At 40.5% G+C, this 20,814-nt stretch overlaps 3 protein-coding genes and 1 non-coding gene across 4 annotated transcripts; 2 read left to right on the top strand and 2 right to left on the bottom strand.

Moving 5' to 3' along the window:
- Positions 1–96: 96 nt before the first annotated feature.
- On the top strand, positions 97–6,023 carry fkbp10b (FKBP prolyl isomerase 10b). The gene is made up of 10 exons (XM_063483000.1): positions 97–532; positions 792–937; positions 2,029–2,218; positions 2,435–2,580; positions 2,963–3,152; positions 3,290–3,435; positions 3,749–3,938; positions 4,049–4,191; positions 4,294–4,457; positions 5,465–6,023. The coding sequence occupies exons 1-10, from the start codon at positions 336–338 to the stop codon at positions 5,657–5,659; spliced, it is 1,707 nt and encodes a 568-aa protein (XP_063339070.1). The 5' UTR covers positions 97–335; the 3' UTR covers positions 5,660–6,023.
- A 163-nt stretch (positions 6,024–6,186) lies between these two features.
- On the bottom strand, positions 6,187–13,191 carry LOC134633864 (7-methylguanosine phosphate-specific 5'-nucleotidase-like). Its single transcript, XM_063483002.1, has 10 exons — positions 13,012–13,191; positions 11,631–11,705; positions 11,303–11,401; positions 10,649–10,718; positions 10,486–10,532; positions 10,287–10,372; positions 10,048–10,137; positions 9,517–9,679; positions 7,401–7,601; positions 6,187–7,315 (listed from the first exon to the last, which is right to left on the bottom strand). The coding sequence occupies exons 1-10, from the start codon at positions 13,012–13,014 to the stop codon at positions 7,196–7,198; spliced, it is 954 nt and encodes a 317-aa protein (XP_063339072.1). The 5' UTR covers positions 13,015–13,191; the 3' UTR covers positions 6,187–7,195.
- Positions 13,192–14,289: 1,098 nt separating this feature from the next.
- klhl11 (kelch-like family member 11) lies at positions 14,290–19,362 on the bottom strand. The gene is made up of 2 exons (XM_063481991.1): positions 18,679–19,362; positions 14,290–16,948 (listed from the first exon to the last, which is right to left on the bottom strand). The coding sequence occupies exons 1-2, from the start codon at positions 19,242–19,244 to the stop codon at positions 15,364–15,366; spliced, it is 2,151 nt and encodes a 716-aa protein (XP_063338061.1). The 5' UTR covers positions 19,245–19,362; the 3' UTR covers positions 14,290–15,363.
- Positions 17,427–17,509, top strand: trnal-cag (transfer RNA leucine (anticodon CAG)). Its single transcript has one exon. It is a non-coding gene; the product is annotated as a tRNA-Leu (tRNA).
- Positions 19,363–20,814: the final 1,452 nt, after the last annotated feature.

Genomic DNA, 20,814 nt, shown 5'->3' with positions numbered 1-20,814 from the left:
CAGTAAAACCTCTATTATAAGGCTATATCTTATTTTGAAGGAGTTCATGTTTTTTCTTCTTCTCTTATTGTGGTAAGTTTGACGGAGGGGCTTGCCTCTCCCAGCTCCCACATTCCTTCCACTATGGTAAGAAAAAAAGTTTGTACAGCGACCTGGAGGTTGTCCACGTTTACAGCATTCAGACACCGCTGCCCAGCTCCACATCTGCAGCCCGGCCCCTCTGCGCTGTGAAGAGCGCACTCCAACGCAGGGCTTAAACATAAAAATTAATTCAGTTTTTAAATTTTTTTTTTGGCGTTTTTATTTGAAACTCATTTTAAGTTATTCTGCAAACAATGTTTTCCTTTTGCATTGCCTTTTTTCTTCTCATCTCCGGCTCTTTCGTGGAGTGTAACCCCAGTCCTGTGCTTGGAGATGTAGTCGTGGACAGATACTTCATCCCCAAAGACTGCGCCAGAGAAGTGAAAAGCGGAGATTACGTCCGCTATCACTATAACGCAACATTTATCGATGGAAAAACTTTTGATTCGAGGTGAGTCGGACCACATTACGCTATAATTTACGTTTTTACTTCATTGTCGGCTGCAGAGGCCCTAAAAAAATCCCCAAAATGCAAAGGCTGGCTGTAGCAGCAAAATGACATTTAGAAATGTCAAAAATACCGAGATAATGATTAACAAGTTCAAGCAAGTTTGCAGATTCCGTTAATGAGGCTCTACATGCACATTCCGCAGAGGCAGCCCTCTCCGAGTTCTTGACCCACTTATGACGTTCCTTTGTTTCCTTCACAGCCATCAGAAAGGAGCAGCTAAAGTCGGCCTGATCGGGGAGGGTCGGCTCATTGCTGGGATGGACAAAGGTCTGCAGGGCATGTGTGTGAATGAGCGCAGGAAAATCACCGTCCCGCCACAGCTGGCCTATGGAAACACCGGTGCAGGTGAGTGCAGAGGTCATGTGTGAAAATTATTAGGCACTAATTTGCAAAGGACGTTTTTATCAATAGATTATTGATACCCATTGTAGACTTGTACAGCGCAAAAATGCCCCAACTCAACTCAATGCAACCCACAGCAGACAGGGGTAGACACATACAATAATTTGGACTGCAATATGGCTGTGTGATGATTAAAGAGTTTGCAGCTGTGAATCTAGAGAAAACAATGTACTGCATAGATGATGATGATTTGGGATTGTTTAGTTAGATCTTTTTAAAATGTTTTTATAGCAGACGAGAGTTTCCATTCTAACCAACAGCTCATATCCAGGATTTCAACTTGGCTCCGTAAGCAGCTACTTTGTGGCTCTTCTGTTTTAGAGTGTGCATAAATAGCCTATAGTTTTCCTGGCTACCCTTGGTGGGCTGTTTGTATTTCAGATGTCATGCGTATGTGATTCAAATCTACAAACAAACTTGTGTAATCACGTTTTCACAAACTGGCAGACACTATTTGGCAACCCATTGTACCATTATATAGTTTGTTTTTTTGTTTTTTTTTAAGGGTGGCTATAGGCAGAGACCACTCTCACTAACATTTTGAACTAGGGCTAGGAGAGGGTTATTCCTAGTAGGCTTTCAAGGGGTAAAGAGTTAAGGTGGCTTCACTGTTCTGGAGGTGGATCGGCTGCAGAGGCCCTAAAAAAATAATAAAACAAAATAAAAAATGCAAAGGCTGGCTCTAGCAGCAAAATGACATTTAGAAAAGTCAAAAATAACAGCTTGAGGGTCATACAACACTTGACAATAATACCATCATCAAGTGTTGAAATGCAAACTTAATGGCACTCAAAATGTATCTAAACAAGAGTTATTCTTCTGTATTTGTAGTTGTTAAAGTGCCAGAAACTAAATTAGCAACATCCCATTTCCACTGTAATGTATCACTTACGGAAATGCATGTAAAATCAATGCTTGTGTGGATTTTGGAGCACAGTGTGAAAGCCTTAGTGACCATAAGTTATTTGTTTGTTTTGCTTCCACCCATATCTGTCTGCAGCTTCCACCTAACTGTCATCCAACCTTATTTTCAGGTGACGTTGTTCCTCCAGACGCCACCCTCGTGTTTGACATCCACCTGCTAGATCTGTGGAACACGGCTGACCTGGTTGTAACCACAACCATCACCACTCCGAAAGACTGCAAGCGCTCCGTGATGCGTACTGACTTTGTGCGTTACCATTTCAACGGCACTCTGCTCGACGGCACCGTGTTTGACTCCAGGTGAATTCTGATTTTGGTGACTGTTTTCTGAAGAAGATAAGATGTTTATTAACTCTTTCTTCAAACCAGCATGAGTTGAATGGGACCAATACTTTTAGGCAATTTTATCCCTAAGTCTAAGTCATCAAATCTTTATTTGTCTGTACTGTGTCATCCAGGTATGTTGTCTGTGTGAAGTTGTGTGTTTGACTTTGCGCTTGTATGAGCCCCACGCAGCTACACCAGGAAACAGACACACAACACCCTAGTAGGTGAGGGTTGGATGATCAAGGGCATGGATGAGGGCCTGCTGGGCATGTGTGTGGGGGAGATCAGAAAAATCGTCATCCCGCCGTTCAAAGCCTACGGAGAAAAGGGATCGGGTGAGGAACTCCGAATTTTATAAAGAGATTAAAATGTTGATTCAAGAAGGGTCCAATTGTGGCTGATCAATGTATTTGTGAAGGGAAATCATTTTTACAAACAGAATAAGTCAAATAATTGAGACGGTAACATTAAAGTCGAGGTAGGCAACGTGATTTTGGTGCTTAAGGATGCTGCAAAATACTCTGTGAAACCAGAAGTTAAAAGTTTTTTGTGGTGTATCACAAATCTTTTTCTTCTTTCTAGGTGGTTTGCAGCTTTGAATAAATCAAAGATGAATAAAAAGTTTCACCTAAATGAAACTCTTCTCTATATCCAACCACTTGCATGTTGCAATTAGTAGATGTGACATCCAAAATTCTCCACTTTTCTGTCTGCCAGGTAACGAGATTCCCCCTCAGGCGACTCTGGTGTTCGATGTCCTGCTGGTGGACATCCACAACCCGAAGGATAACATAACTGTTGACAACCAGGTGGTGCCGGAGTCATGCACTCGCAGGTCCGTGGTCGGGGATTACATTCGGTACCACTATAACGGCACCTTCCTGAACGGAGTCACCTTTGATACCAGGTCAGCTCATGCTCTGCTGATTTGGCTGCAGCTTAATTTTCATTTTATATGTGAAATAATACTGCTGTCGCATCACTGCCAATACAGCTTAAGGTTTAAACATAAACTTGCATTTTTGGCCTTTTTATTGTCCCCAGCTACCAGAGGAACAGCACTTACAACACCTACATTGGGATGGGGTATGTAATAATGGGGATGGATCAGGGCCTGCTGGGACTCTGCATTGGGGAGAAGAGGAGGATCACTATTCCTCCACACCTGGCATATGGAGAGAACGGAGCAGGTGAGTCAGTGTAAAGTTTCCCAGCGTCAGGGAAGTTTTCTCCTCCAGAAAATAAAACCAACTCAAACTGACAGAAATCTTATGTCTTAAGGGTGCCAATGCAATGCATAATAAAAATGTAAAATGGCAGTGTTAAGCTACTACGTAAAACCTAATAAATCCTATCCTGGCTTGTATATAGATTATAGTACGACACAAAAACTAGACAACCATAACAAATCACATCATTGGCTCATGGACGGTCATAGTTGATGTGCGTTTTTTGTTAAATGAAACTAAATAAATAAATAAAACCTCTCTATGGTCTCACCAGGTGATGTGATCCCTCCTTCTGCTGTGCTCGTCTTTGACATCCACGTCATCGACTTCCACAACCCCAACGACACGGTGGCTGTCCAGGTCATCCACAGACCCGAAGTGTGTAACGAGACCACAGAAGTGAACGACCTCGTCCGCTACCACTACAACTGCTCCCTCATGGACGGCACGCTGCTCTTTTCCTCGTGGGTCACACAAATACGCACATCCTCATCTCTTTTAACACTGATTCTAATTTGAGATCGGCATAATTCATCATCTTTTTGTTTTGTCTCCTAACTGGCCTCGTCCTCAGACACGACTATGGCAGCCTTCAGGACGTGGTCCTGGGCTCAGACAAAGTGATCGACGGGCTGGATCAGGGCCTGCAGGGCATGTGCGTGGGAGAGAGGAGGGTGATAACGGTGCCACCTCACCTTGGCCATGGGGAAAGGGGAGGTGAGATTTCTGCTGTATGACCGATGCTTGTTTATGGCCATAGCACCGGTAAAAGTTGCCATCTTACAGATGTTGACAGTTGTGTTTTTAACTTTCTGCCAGCTGCTGGTGTGCCGAGCAGCGCCGTGTTGGTCTTTGACATAGAGCTACTGAGCTTTGAGAAGGGCGTGCCGCCTGGTTACCTGTTTGTGTGGCTACAGGACACTCCTACAGACCTGTTTGAAGCCTTGGACATAAACAAGAATGCAGAGGTGCCACAGGAGGAGGTACGTAGACAACTGTCATTTCACATAGTAGGATTTAAAAAAAGGCAGTGAGGAAAAGCAACAAGCAGTCCAAGTAACCGTTGGATTTTTTTTTTTATGTCTACTGACATCATGTCTGTGTTTCTCCTTTATAATCACACTATTATTTAACATTAGTTTAATTCATGCTTGTCAACTGTTTTTTTTAGTCTGCAGGCTCACTGAACACGATATGATAAGTATTTACTGAATTTTCTTTACGCAAACTACAGGTTTGTGAAAAAGTATTTTATGCAGTAGTTTTTTGCATAGTTGTCACACTAACATGTTTGAGATCTATCAAACACATTTTAGCATTAGACAAAGACGCCCCAAGTAAATAGAAAATGCCGTTTTTAAAAGTTGAACTTATTTATTAGGGGGGGGGAAATGTCCAAATCTACCTGATCCTAGTGAAAAAGCAATTTCCTAAACCTAATAACTGGTTTTGCCGCCCCCGACTGCAAGAACTGCATTTAATCAGTTGGTGATAACTGGCACACCTCTGTATATGGCAAGATGCAAGCAAGCCAGTTTAGCCTGCACTTACTAGCCTGTATAAGCCTGCATTTCTGTTTCCCACACTATACAATTAGCTACTGTTAATGTTTTATGTATCAAAATACTGATTCTTGTACTTTGTAAGATTTATTTTATTTTTTTTCTTGTGAAATCGTGATTTTTCTTAACGATAAGTGACGACACACAAAAATTCAAGAGGAAAAAGTAGCATATCTCACTGAAATGTACCTAACTTACTTTACTTTAGTGGCATCTGGAGGTGAGACTAAGAACAACACTGATTTTTTTAAAATTGTAATTTTAAATAATTATTATTTATGTTCGATATTGTTTTCTTGACACAGAAGTTGATATGAATTAAAAAAGCACATAGTGAAACAAGGGTTTTTCTTTGGCGTTAGAACAGGCGATGAGCAGTGATCACTGACTAATTCGTGACTGATGGTTCTCGATCTCTTTAACTTTAGTTTGCGGAGTTCATCAAGCTGCAGGTGGCAGAGGGCAAAGGTCGCATAAAGCCCGGACTGACCATGGAGCAGGTCGTCACCGACATGTTCCAAAACCAGGATCGAAATAAAGACGGCGTGATCACAGCCAACGAGCTGAAACTTAAAGTGGATGAGGACAAAGAGCGGGAACAGGCAAGGCACGAGGAGTTGTGATGAGGACAAAAGTGTTTGGTTCTCTCTCAGGGATAAACCTCCAACAAAAACACAACAACCAAGAAACAGGCAACAAGAGACTTTTTTTCCCCACACAGAGTCATGGTTTAGTGGTTTCAAGTTTTGAAATGACAAAAAAGAAGTGCAGAAGATCTTTATCATTTTTGTGTGTGTGTTACAATTGTCTGTTTGATTGCTGTAAACAAACAAGCACCTTTATTTGTCCCTGAACACCACATTCATTAAAATGTTTGTAAGAAAAAAGAAAATGGTTTTTCTACAATCTGTTGTTTCTTTCCTCACTGTGATCTCTGCATTCTGCACCAGATAATAGATGTAACTTTAATGGGAATCTTTGAAACAGACAAGAAAACAGTAAAAACATTGTTTGAAAAGCACCAGCATACGTGTTAAGACTAAAATGCACCGATTTAGTTTCAATTTCTTGCAAACTATTGTTAACAATTTAAAAATATATATTAATAAAGGAGTTATTAGACACCTCTAATAGAAAGAAATGTTACAGCAGGACTGATTCACAACATAAAACTGCATTTGTTATTATTAGACTTACAGGGTCTTATTGCTTTATGATAGTTAATAAGGATAGAAAATCAAGGGGAAATCCTTTTTGTCTTTGGATTTAAGAAAAAGAAATACAGTACATTTAAATATAAACGCTTGCTTTCATATCTTTGAGCACGATGTGTTTAAGAAAGCTCAACAAGCTTATTCATTAATTCATTTGAATTTTCTATATCCCAATTTTCTGTATCCCAAAATGACTGAGGAATTGCGGTAATGTGAAGTGCTGTCTGCATTCAGACAGCAGTACCTTGTGAATGTGTTGTGCTACCGATATACCAAATATCCCAGTGAAATCCATCTTCTCTACTTTCTGGAACAGTTTGAATTTTGTCTCTAGCACAAACGGTAATAAAGTTACAGCCATTTAAAGAAAGCTTGTAAAATGGGCCGCCGGGACGATGGTTCAGACTGATTTTTTTGTTGTTGTTTTACCTGCAGGGCAGCTGCAACACTAAAGCCACCAAAATATATGCCCAAAGGATGTGCCGATGAAGTGGATGGTTTGGATCCTGTGGGTTATGGAGTTAGCACCTCAGTGGATTGGGATCTTGGGTGTTTGTAGGCTTGTTTCTTGAATGGAGTGTGTCGTGGAGTGCATAGTCCTGCTCTGAGAATGGGGAGTGCTGTGTTATTAACTTCCCCTGTCTGTGGTTTTAATGTTCTGGCAGCTCTGTGAGTTATGCTGAGGTAACACGTGGCCAGTTAGATGCAACACTAGAAAACAGTTTGAATCAAAGCCCAGCCCGTGCCTGTGAAACCAGAACGGTATGTTTTTAAACATCTGCACTGCGTTACAGTGAACACAGGTCCAGAGTGTGATTTGCTGTTCAAATATTCAGTCATGAGGTCAGTGAGGCTGTGAGATTGTCCAGCATGCGACAGGGTGAATGCAGTAAATGAGGTAATCCGTGCATTTTTGGCATTAAGTCCGGATCCTTCTGGTGCGTCTTACTTGTTGTATCTCGATGAGGTAATGTACCTGAGGATGGCGTTTGGAACGTCCATCGTCTCGTCCTTCACCAGGACGATGTCAAAAGAGTTGATGTAAGACTCCTTCCTCTCCTCAACCTGAAACACCAAACAGACAAGTGAGCTTTTAAAACTGATCCATGTCGAAGTAACAAATCCCAGGACAGCACTACACCAGTCTGACCTGGTCGTTGAGGAAGCCAACGGTGAGGACGTTCTGGGGCTCAGAGACCCCGTCGGCCATGGTCAGATCTCCCAGTGAGTCTCCTAGCAGCAGCACGTTGGGTCGACCCTGCAGCCCTCTGAGGCCAGCTGCATGTGACAGAGCGCCTTCTCTCTTGTTAAAGGTGTGAATCAGTTGACCTTTAAAGGCTTGCAGCACCCCCTTAATAGCAAGAAATGCTGCGTTACAATAAGGTAAGTAAGCTATCACACATCTATTCAAAAGGCCAATACAACGAAGATGCATGACAGCTCATGACAAGAGTTACTGAGGAAGGCTGGGAAATTAATAACTTGACCAGCCAGATAGACGACCACCTTGTGAATTTGGTCTTTCATAAAGGTATGTAATGTGCTAAAAATGCAAAACAAGAGAATTATTGTAAATTATTGTACAACTGTAGTTTGCTTAATTGCACAGCACTAGCTGGATCCAACTTCAGCAAGCATTTAGCAAAAGACAGAGCGAAACTTGAACATGCTGGACACACACTAACATGAAACAACAGCACTCTGACATAACATGCAAACTATAACAAATCAATACAATAAATAGATTTACTCCCCATTTCTGGACCAAATGTATTGACTACATGTAACAGTTGAGAAATATGACACGTTTTTCAGTAAAAAGTAAGAAACACAGTAGAAAGGATCCTTTCTAAAAAGCTGTAACAGTTTTTTTTTTTTTTTTGTAAGGAAAATTTGTACAAAAAACAAAACAAAAACTGACAATTCCTTTCAAAAAACTACATGGCAGGTGGTTCAACTAACCAGGTGTGTATTGTCACACCTCTCAAACTGATCCAACTGCAAACTTACTTGCCAGTAATTCCTCGTGGGATGCTGGTTAGTCTAAACTGACTGGTTTGGCTAGAAGCTTAAAGCTTTTAAACCTGGCAAAATGATTATTTTTTTAAGATTGTGATCCAGGCTTTTACATCCGTTGTACTGAACCAGTCAATCAAACTACATGCAGTTCAGTGCAGTTCAAGGTGTTTCACAGACGATTGACAAACTGATGATGAGACTTACAAGATGTGACAGAACTCAGCTAATGTGCAATAATAAGCAATTATAAGAGCATAGATTTAAGAAAATATGAATAATAAATCTTATATTTCCTGCATGCCTATTAATGCATAGTTATTAATGTTTATTAGAGAAGTTAAAAGGAAAACAATGTGCGTGAAAAGTTTTTGTTAAATATAAAGACAAGTTTGTTCTTCTCAGCCGGGAATCATGTTTTGTGTTAAAAAACAAACAAACATGGACTTGTGCACTAGTATGTGCACAATAGGCTGTGCGATATGACCAAAAGCTCATATCCCGATATAAAACATCTATCGTCCGATAACGATATAAATCACAAAAATTTAACATTTTCTGTAAATTCTGTGAATCTCGGCTCAACTTGCCTGAAGTGTTTCCAGCTGGGCGTCGTGTACCTGGAGTCCAGTGTTTTAACGATGTATGAAACTATACATTTTTAGACATAAGTTGTATTAATTACACGGCGTGCTGCGGGGAAAAGCCTGTTCTAACGTTTGAGTCTAAGGTTTATCTTTTAGCACCTGACGGCTCTTTTTTGCTTCTCATCCGTAAATACTCTACATACTCTTTCACGTGATTCAGTTTATTTTGAAAAGTCTCAACAGGATCTTGAGCTTTATTGTGAAAGGTTTATGTGGAAAATAAACAAGCGGACACGCAATGGTTTTACCGTCGTTGTTGCTAACGACAACGCATAAAAACAGGCGCTTGTCCGTCTGTATTGTGGTTATTTTAAATATAAGAGAAAGAGAGAACTTTAAGAAATTAATATAGCCACTACCGTGACCATCAAAACGATGAAAAAATATTGCCGTAAACAGTTTATTTTGCGACACCACGAAACAAACGATAGCGTAAAATGAAACGATAGACGTTTTTATATCGTCATCCGATATATATCGTTATATCGAACAGCCCTAAGTATGTATGTAACATATTAGTAATTATGTGACGTAAAATTACAAATGTATACAGTCATGTCCATCACATGACACGTGTGTGAGGCTGAGTGTGGTTAAACTTACAGTGTGGTCAAAGTCCATGTAGTTGGAGATGATGTGGACATTTGGATGGAAGACGTGGTTTTGTCGAATCACCTCCTCCAAGACATCACCGACCCCAGCGGAGAGGATCAGCAGAGGGACCTGGTGCTCAGCCAGATGGTCAAAAAATACTTTGTACCCTTCCCTTAAGACAGAAACACACCAAACATGACTAAATTAGACCATGAAACATGAAGAAACACCACAGAGGTTAAATAGAAATGGTTCATATAATCTTTACAGTGTTAAACATTGCTTTTGAAAGTATCTGAAACCCAAACACAGCTGATGTTACTGGTTCCCACCTCATTTTTAATAAGTATTTTCGCCTCTAAATGAATGTTTCCATTGCAGAGCAGCTGTAATTTATTAGCTTTGTTGTGACAGTGTAATAAATTGATTTGTATAGACATCACCTGCCTCGAAGAATATTTTAAATGACAAAAAGCTTCATAACTGTAAACAGATTCTTCTCTGTATAAATCAGCTCGGTGTAATTTGAGCTGTGCGTACCTGAGCATGGCGCTGGATTCCTTCACAGCCCGGCCCAGCATGTCTTTTCTGATCTTCTGCTGAATCAGCAGCTCGTGGACTTTTGTCCACCTTTAGAGAGCAGAATAAATACAAGATATCAACCATTTAACAACATACATCAGCGTGTATATAAATTACAGTTCACTGTATATTCTTCAGCATGCTCTGAAGAGGCACTGGAATCAAATGAGTTAATATCTGACGCATTTATTTCTTACCACTCAACCATGAGAGGAAGTTTCTCCTCAGCACTCCGGCTAGCATCGATCTCTATGGGATAATAAGTGTTTAACAGCTCCCTCATCTACAGCAGAACAACAACAGAACACTCATTAATATTATATCCTATCCACATGGCAACAAACACAGTTGGTCTTAAAGTTAACACATTAACCCATGTGTTTGTAAAGCTCTTACCTTTTTAGTGCAGTCTTCATTAATCAGCAGCCGGTTATCCAAGATGTCTAAAAAGAAGACACAAACAAAAACCACACAGGTAAAACTTGCATTATCCATCCAGTAATTTGTATATGCATACTGGAATACATCATGAGAACACTTTCAGTGTCTTTGTGCTCACTGTGAGTGGTGGGAACTCTCTTGCCGTTGTGAGCGAATCTGGTCAGTGTCATGTCAAAGTCTGAGATTACCTGTGAAAACAGCAGACACATAAATGCACAGTTACAGTAGCTCCATATGCTTTTAGGGAATCACTGTGATTTTGCCTCTGTACACCATTACACAGGATTTTAAAATCAAACAATTAAGATGTGATTGAAGTGCAGACCTTCAGCTTTTAGGTATTGCATTAAGTGTTTAGGATTTACAGCCATTTTTAGACATAATTCCCCATTTTCAGAGGATCAGTAGTAATTAATTAGTAATAAGACAATTGGCAGGCAAGCAGCTTCATGGCCAGGTGAGACCTGTTCCCTCATTGTTAAAGGACCTAGAGTTGATTCCAAGTGTTGAACCAAAATAAACCTATGAGTGGGATAGCAAAAACTTTAGAAGTCTACAATCTGGTACGTTCACTTTTTAAGAAAAACTTCATAACATCTCACAAAGTCAAGAACACCTACAGCATAGTGCAAAAGTCTTTGATTTTAGCAGTGAAGGCTTTTCGATTCTGTAAGACTCTTGTAGTGAGTTTCTTCTCAGAAGAATCAAAACTCTTCAAATGAGCATTTACAAACGTGTGTTTGTGTGTATAACCGGCACTCGGCGCTCTTACCTGCAAGTTTCCTGCACCTGCTCGCTGCATGCAGTGGATCGTTTCCTCCACTCTGCTGCGTTCCCTCATCAGCACCGAGCACTTGGCCAGCTCCGGGATCTGAACAGAAAAGATCCTGGACTTACAATTTACACTCACTATAAATTAAGCTTCTTTTATTTTGCAATGCGGACCCATTTCTGAGGCATTACTCTTTATTTCAGTGAAAAGCCAACACCCACACACAGGAGGTTATTTATGATAAAAACAAAAACAAAAGAAAACTCTATTGACTTTGCTCCGTATAATCTCAGCCATCACATGGTAATTTTCAGAGGAGCTTCCTCACCTCAGTTTTCGTCAGCTGGTGCCAAATTGCCAGAACGGTCCGCACTGGCGTATAGATCCAGGGAACGTGATATATCTGCAAGCAGAGCCGTAAGAGGTTACTTTTATCTAAAACACCTAGTGAGTTACTTTGTTTATGGTTTTGGATAAGATACGGTGTTTAATTTCTGGAAAAGACAATCAGTTTATAGTGTACCCAGAAGCTGGGTAGCATAGTAGTAAGACTACATGCCTTTGGAGCAGGAGTTGCAAGTTTGATTCCCGCCTGGGGATGTCTATATCCAGTAAGACACCACAGACATGAGTGAGAGAGCTACACATGATAGATATTGATGAGGTACAACACACATGCTATGGCAAGGGGGAGCCAGGACGACAGGTCGGGGGGGAGATATCATCACCCGCTGATGAGAGAAAACTACAATTTAAAAGGTTTTTTTTTTTAAGGCCCAACTTCATAGATAGTATACAAGATACAACAACTTTAAGCCAAGAGGATCGCTTCACTCCACCAGGATATAAGGAGTGTTGTTCGGAGAAGTGTAGTAGTATGATAACGAAGAGTCACAAGTATCTGGGGATCCCACAGACGAAAGCTGCAACCACTAAGTACCTGCAGAGGGTCATCAGGTACGCTGCTAGGATAATAAGCTGGCCAAAGGAGGAGAGTAGAAGCCAGTGAAATCATGACCCAGAAGGTCCTGACCATCCATGCATGGTATCACCCCAAGTTGAGCACAGTGGACGGTGTATATATCTCAGACAATTAAGAGTAATGAAACAGGTAATTTGTTCCATGGGAGTAGCCTTGCAAGGTTAAGTTGTTTTGACCACATGGTACCGCTTTCGATAGTTTATACTTGACATGAATTATCAGACACCTTCAGGGCTACAGGGTCCCAGAAACTGAAAAAATGTAGTTAAATTTATTTAGCAAAATTGATTTCTGAGTGAAAGTTGAATTTATATAGCATTTTGTTCATTTTTAGGACTAACAATCACATGCTTTAAATTATTCTGCATGCCTCATTTTGTACTATGGTGAATTGTCACTAGTTATCTTTAGCAATATGAGGAATTTCATTAGTGTGTGTGTGCTCAAATTGATTTCTGTTTTCCTTTCAAGCAGCTCTCCTATTTTCTTTCAAAATAAAAGCATAAATTGGGCCTAAATACTGGTTTCCGAACTGCACTTCAGTCTGTGGTTACAGCTCATAACCAGCCTGCTGACAATGCCGTACAAATATGAGCTGCATCTGAATGAATAGACTTCTTTTATGCTGCCAGCAAAAACATGTTATCATAACACAACTGGTTAAACTTTAACAGCCGATTCAGCGACTACTGACGCGATTACGTAACGGCTGACAGTTACAACTTACCATCTTTTCACGGAGAGCTCAGGCGTCAGCGACGTTTTATCGACTATTCAGAGGGACTGTTAAGAGTACATTGTGTTAAAAACGTCTGAATATCTATGTGCAAACATTTCATAATCAAATTATATGCACTTTATACTCCGCTGCTGCTTTCAATTGTTTACATTTCTGCTTGTCACAGACATAGAGCTCCCCCGCGTCTACGCCACACTAACCATGGTTCCGACATATATTTGTTCCTACTTGATGGTGAGGATATACTGAGGGGAGCTGTCACAGTACTAGAATTTCACTAGACGAGTATCGAGGCCGTTATTAATGGTAGAGATACTGTGATGATAGAAGAAAAAATCTTTATATTTTGCTAGGAAAATGGGAAACATGTTAGCGGTTTATTTATTGAACCATCTGCTAACACTCATGGAAATGCAGTATATAAGGCAAAAAGGGTAAGAAAATAAAATAAATAAAATGGTATGACCGCCTTTATTCTTCTACACAGCCTGAACTGTCTTAGTCAAGCTTTTCTGTAATTTCTTTAAGCAGACATCTGATGTTTGCCAAGTTATCTGCTATGTGCAGACACATTATTGTTTCGTCCACTGACTTGGGAACATTTTTCATAGATCACAGATTCATAGATCAATACTAAGCAAATAAAGCATTCCTCTGGAAATGGTCAGGTTCAAGAGTTGGACTGAAAAAGAGTAAAAAAATAAAACAAAAATCAGCCAGTGGCCAGAGTAAAGATCTTCTGAAAGACCTAAGAAGCAAAATATAAAGAAATGAGGGGTGCCTCACGACTTTTGCTTTACATTTTAAAAAGGTGCAAAATTCTACAATCACAGTACTCACATTTGATCACAGGGACTGGATATTAAGAGTTCTGAAGTGTAAATATAGTTCACTTATAAGAAAGAAAGACTTGAAAGTACATGACAAGTATTTGAGCACTCTTCCATATTTAGAACATTTGGAGATCTTCAGAATAAAACTGTGCTGTTTTTAGACATTTTACACATGGCTGCACGACAGCTAAATGTGTCACATTTGATCTAAAATTTACCAAACTGGTACAAAAATCTGAACACAGCTTCAAAAATACTGAATGAGTTTCTCTTTATTCACTACACTCAGCATGGTATGTTTGAGGGGGTCGCTAAACTCAAAGGAACGCTCTTCAGAGATGAAGCTAACATTCATTAATTCATTAACATACATTCTTAATGCAGTAAGAACAATAAATCAAGGGCGTCACTAAGGAACAGGTCTTATTTTTATTGGCACAGTGGGGAAATGATAACCATTCACAAAAATAACACATCGTCTTGCTGGTTTAGTGTATTAAGCACATTTAAAAATCTTTCCACAGTGCAATGTCCATATGTGCTTTCATTCACCAAGACAAAAACTCTAAACAGATTCTGCCAGAAGCGCAAATGCAGAGCAAACACCAAACAAGTCCATTAAAACCCACAAACCAAACATTTTCACAAAGTTACTGCTTTCAATGGCTGATTCTGTTAGCGGTTGTCCTTGCGATGTGAAATGGGAAAGCGTCTTATTCAAACACAAAATCAGATACTTGGATTATCATTGTGGTATTTAGTCCATCTTTCCAGAAATTGTATATATGAAATAGAGGGTTTTGTTCTTTTGACCAGCTTAAAATAAATCACACACACATCCAAATTCAAGCTGTCCCACAGCGTGTGCTTTTTGTCAATATTCAGTCCTTGCTACGAAATTGTGATTGTCTGTTTAGGCACAGAGTATACGATCATCACTATTCCAATGCATACTGTGCAAAAAAACCCTCAATGACAACAACGGAAAGGAAAGCAAACAGTTAAAGCAGCTGATCCTTTTTTTTCTATGTCAGCTATTGAAGTAGTTTGAAGTAGTTTTTGTAATTCATGATTTCCTTCTAACATACATCACAATAAATAGACATTGTCAAGTATGCTTCCTGACACAAAGTTTTCTCACGACATCGTTTTGTTTTGTTTTTCTTTTGCACACACAGAAAACATTGACATCCTTTATCTACTATGCTAACAAAGGCCGCGGTTTAAAAAGCTGAGCTGTGATTTGTTTCGTAAACAAAGACAACAGCAGTCTTATTTGCTGGCACGATAAAAAGTAAGGCATGAGCTAAAAACATGTAAGGCCAAAAATGATTAGACTCATAGCTTCCTTCACTGCAAACCCGCTTCAGGTAAAAGTGGCGCAAACATTTCACCTCAATTAAGGTAAAAAAAATAAAATAAAATAACTGAAACAAAGTCTTGAGATAACAGCAAGGCATTTATCAGCAGATGAAGTGCTAATGACTTAAAGCAGAATATCTGATTCTTAACATTCAATCTGAGACTGCATTTGCCTCCGCAGGCTGAGGGTGCGCCGATGGAGCTGCTGCATCTGTTGCATGCGGTCTCGCTGGCGAGCCAGGTTGTGGGGGACGGGGTAACGCTGGGAGCCATAGAGGTACTGGTACGGGATGCGAACGTGGCAGGCCGCCGCTCTGCAGCGTGGCTGGGGCAAGGGCGGCAGCAGCATCCAGCGCTTCCTCTTGGCGCAGTAACGGTAGGCCTCCTTGCGGTACTGCTTTTCTACATGGTTGCTGTTCCTCCACCCGCCAATGATGAAGATGTCTTCACCCAGGTAGCAAATGGCAGCGCCCTCCAGGCTGAGGACCTCTGACGGGAGGCTGTCGAGGATGTCCTCTGAGATGTTTCTGCTTATTTTCTGCTGGGCAGCCTCATGCGTTACCGTGTAGTTTTTGGGGCAACAGGAAGCTGTGTGATAGAAGTTGCTGGATGCAACAGCCATTTGAAAACTACAATAGGTATCAATAAGCGGTAACAAGTCCACTTCCTGCCACTTGCGGCTTTCTGTATCGTAGCAGGTGGTCACCGTGCTCAACCCATCATCGCTGTCTATATCTACGGGGGTCCTGGCCATTACGTACACATAGCGATCCTCCACGCTCACTGTTTTGACATCTCGCAGGATCTTTGGCGCTGGCTCCAGATTGAGCCACATATCCTGCTCGGGTTCATAAATGGAGACATCCTTGAAACCTGGACTGAAGTTGCCATGGCCGCCGATGATGTAGACTGTGTCTTTGATGCACGTGAGGCCAAACGAGTGCTTGCGTGTGGTCAGGCTGCTGACCGACTCCCAGCAGTTAAGGTTGGGATTGTAGCGCTCCACCATCTTGGCGAAGCTGGGCTCCATTGAGCCCGCCACATAAAGGTGATTCTCGGTGACAGCAATAGCATGTCCATCGAGGTGGTTGTGGATGTGTGGCAAACTGACCCAGCGATCCTCAGCAACAAAGTAGCCCACACATTCGCTCAAATAATCTCCTCCTTCCGAAACACCACCCACTACCATGATCACATCCATGTTCTGACCGTATCGAGGCTGGATCGTCGCCTCGTAGGAGTCACCGAGATCTGAATCGGCCTTCTTGGGGCTCTCATAACGAACAGCGTGGACCTCGAGCGCACTGGACACCAGCTCCAGACAAGCTGCACTGTTTGCCACTAAGGGCTCCTTCCTCACGACACGTGTCAGGTAAGTAGGAGCGATCTGTGGCAGCCTTAAAAGTTTGAACAGGTCCTCAAAATGCTTCTCTCGCTCCTCTGGGTTGTGGTGGATCCATTTCACGATTGCCTCAAACAACTCCTGCTCAGACTCAACGGTGATTTCAGCATCACACAGCCAGTCTCGCACCAAGTGAAAGGGCAGTGTGAAGAATTCCTCGTTGTGAATGACTTTGTGAAAGTTTCTCCTGATTGTCTCGGCGGCTCTCTGAGCGAGCTGGTTCAGCGTGTACATGTGTGCAAGGCTGTGCACGGCTACGCAGTTGGACATGCTCAACTTCCTCATCAGGAACTCTCCGCAGAAGGTCTTCAGCTGCCCCAGCAGAAACCTGACAGAGTGAGATATCAAAGTTACAGCATACGAAAAATGTTATATTTCCTTGCCACATTAACTTATTATTAATCTCTGGCTCTCTTCCACAATGTGTCTTTTATCCCGTCTTCCTCCCACCACCCCCCAACCGGTCATGGCAGATAGCTGCCCGTTCCTGAGCCTGGTTCTGCTGGAGGTTTCTTCCTGCTATAAAAGGGAATTTTTCCTTCCCACTGTCACCAAGTGCTTACTTAAAGAGGATCCTTTGATTGTTGTGGTTTTCTCTGTATTATTTTAGGCTCTTTACTTTACAATACAAAGCGCCTCGAGGCGATTGTTGTTATGATTTGGTATATAAATAAAAGTGAATTGAATTTCATTGAATTAATTAAAAAATACTGACTCTCTATGTAAAGTATTTTATGACTTTATAAAAATTTGCACAGGCAATAAAATCTGCGGGTAAAAGCATTGAAGGAGAACAACTCTTGCGTGTCAGGATGGCCGAGCGGTCTAAGGCGCTACGTTCAGGTCGTAGTCTCCTCTGGAGGCGTGGGTTCAAATCCCACTCCTGACAAGCAAGTGTAACAATCAAAGATAATAGTTTAAGTCCTGACTTGTGATGGAAGCACTTTGAGTAGAAAGGTGTAGTCTAATTACTCAGCACTATTGGATCAAACCACACCTGCAACTTTAAACTCAAGCTTCATGCCTGTGCAGTTCTGTGAATGTATCTTCAATTATTTTTGTCAGACAGCAATATGACGACCTGCTCAAACAGCCTCACTGAGACAGACTCCCAGGATAAAATCAATACCACGATACACTGTTCTATTCAGCTGTCCAGTAAGCTATAACACAGTGCCAAGAAGCCACCATAAACCACATCAGGACCTTGAAACTGAAGCAGATAACAAAATTAAGCCAATAGTTCTTTTACAATGATGATTTTTGTAATCTGAAGGTTAAAAATTGTTATTTTTTTTTAACATTTTTTCGTGGATATAATAGCTCTAATGAAGAGTAAATAATAATAGCAAAGATGTAACCATGCAAGCTGCCACACCCTTACAGGTCCATCGACATAGGAGTTGTCAACCATGCAACTTCTAAACACTTAACCCTGATAATAACAGTAATAATATGTCCACACCCGAAGGCCAAAAAACAGTGCAAGAGATGCTTGTGTGGACCACATCTACTATAAAGAGATAAGCTGGCTTCTTGCTTTTCCTCTTAATGAAACAGAATTTAATTTGGCATCTATTACAGAGCAAAATGCCAAAACTCACATCCAGCTTCACGAGAATGATTGTTACTAATTTGCTTGACCCTCTATTATATCAAACTGCTGTATATATCCGCTTATTGGTTGTACAAAACAAATTTAAATATATCAGTTTGATCCTTGTTTTGTTTTTTGTTTTATTTTTTAGAGAAAATTTCAAATCAATCCATCCATCCATTAATCTATTTTCTTCAGCTTTTCTAATTCAGGGTCGCAGTTTGTGGAGCCTATTAAAAGGCAAATAATCCTCAGATACTCCTCTGTTGATGAGAACTGGGTCGTTGTTTGCCCCCTCACTGGACGTCAGTTTTTAATATGACCCTGCTAACTAATTCTTGTAATGACAGCATACAAAGTCACGCCACCTGGTGTGACTTACATACTTCCGCATATAAGCAAAGTGAAATCCACAATCTGATTCACCTGCGGAATCATTTAAAAATAAATGAATAAATCACCTGTCTGCAAGTTCCAACACTTCATGCACATTGGCAGTGGTCACCCTGACTTCTCCCGTGTACATGAACTGTACGACACTTTCCACAGTGTCTGTGTCGGGTCTCGTGCCCGAGCTCCACTCCTTTAGCTCCACTCGCCCGGATCGGGACTCTGAAAACTGTCCCGACAGCAGCAGCATGAAGTACTGCGACGCCGCGGATAAAACCGAGCGGTGCGCTGATACCGTCTGGACCCCGGGCACGGCTCCCGAGCTGAACACCAGAGTCACGTCGCAGAACAGTCCGGCTTTCCTCTGCTCGTTCTGCCGCCGGGAGAGCTCCGAGCAGTAGGCCGAACAGGTGAACTCTTCGGCCTCCTCAGGTTCGCCGTCACCTGTTAGCGCTCCCTGCACCGCCCCGCCGCTGGTGCTGTTGCTGCGACCACGCTCCTCCGTATCCTCCGCTGCCGCTGCCGCTGCCATACCGCACGGGGTGATACTCAGAGGCAAATGACAGCTCCGAACTATCTTCGGGAATAACTCACAGGTGTACCCAACACATGTAAACAAGCATTCGGAGACTGACATGCATGCGCTGCGTTCAGAGGCTTGGTGAGAAAACAGGAGCGCTCACTTCCGTCTTCAGGAATATTCCAAAGGTGTGGTGATTTTTAGCTGGCTGTCAGGGAGAGGTCCTCAGATTCAAGCTAACACATCCACATCTCTGACGCAAACAGTGCAATATGTGACGCATTTAATTGATGTGGCGTTATAACGTATTGAAGGGTCTTTATTTATTTTTATTTTTTCAAGAGAAGTTTACCTTTGTTTAAAGCTGTTGCGCGCATGCGTGTTGGCCGTAATCCGTCTGCCGGTGATGTGCACTTTGGCATCTTGTGTTGAGGTAACATCAGGTTCATAACTGTATAACGCTTTAAACTGGTAATAAGAATTCATAACGCCTGAGTTAGGCTATACATGGATGATAAAATAATAAAACTGAGTGTTTCAGCTTGAGTAACAACAAAACCAGATTTTTATAGTTAACGAGATGGTGGAAAAACATTTTGGTTAACTAAAAGTAAAACTAGTCTTTGGGGTTGGGAATAACTGAATCGTTTCAGTGGACCTGTAAATATAAATAAAGTCAAATAAAAATACAGAGGAAATTTCCTCAGTTTTAGTATCTGTTAGATTGATTCTAAATTGTAGCACAACCTGCCTGATGGAAGTGTTTGAGATTTTGCAAAATCTTGCCTCTGACATATGCTCTCCATACACTAATAATTAAAAGGTCTAAAACTAACACTGAAACGAATAAAAACTAAACATTTTCAAACAACGAAAACTAAACTAAAATATGAAAATACACTCTGGAAACTAACTGACACTAAACTGAAATTAAATCTAAAAAGTCCAAATGAAAAAAAACAAACAAACAAACCTACAGTCACTGCAGAAAAAACAAGTGTCTGTGCACACAAAAGTAAAATTGTGTCTTTTTTTCATTTAGTTGACCCAAGTCAGACAAACATATCTAATTAAACTAATAGAGTGAATTCTGTATGTGCCCCTCCCTTAAAAATAAAAGTCCACACAGTCTGCTTACTGAGAAAGTGTTATCACCTCAAGGAAAAATTAACTGGTGCAAATTATTCCTGGGTCTTAGAAACAAATTATTTAAAAAAGGATGGAAATTCAGGATTATTTCCATCACTTTCCCTTGGAGAGATCATAACATGCAGCAGTGACAGAAGTGAAAAAGAATCCAAGGGTAACAGCAAAAACACACCTTTGCATTGACCATGACAAAAATGAGAGGAACGCAAATCATTAATCAACTGTGAATTTATATATATACATATATATATATACATATATATATATATATATATATATATATATATATATATATATATATATATATATATACATATGGATATATATATATATATATATATATATATATATATATATATATATATATATATATATATACATATATATATATATATATATATACATATATATATATATATATATATATATGTATATATATATGTATATATATATATATGTATATATATATATATGTATATATATATATATATGTATATGTATATATATATATATATATATATATATATATATATGTATA

The sequence above is a fragment of the Pelmatolapia mariae genome, linkage group LG8, assembly GCF_036321145.2.
Source record: "Pelmatolapia mariae isolate MD_Pm_ZW linkage group LG8, Pm_UMD_F_2, whole genome shotgun sequence".
Taxonomy (NCBI): Eukaryota; Metazoa; Chordata; class Actinopteri; order Cichliformes; family Cichlidae; genus Pelmatolapia; species Pelmatolapia mariae.
Note: the sequence above shows the minus strand (reverse complement) of the source record. Positions and strands in the feature narration are given on the sequence as shown.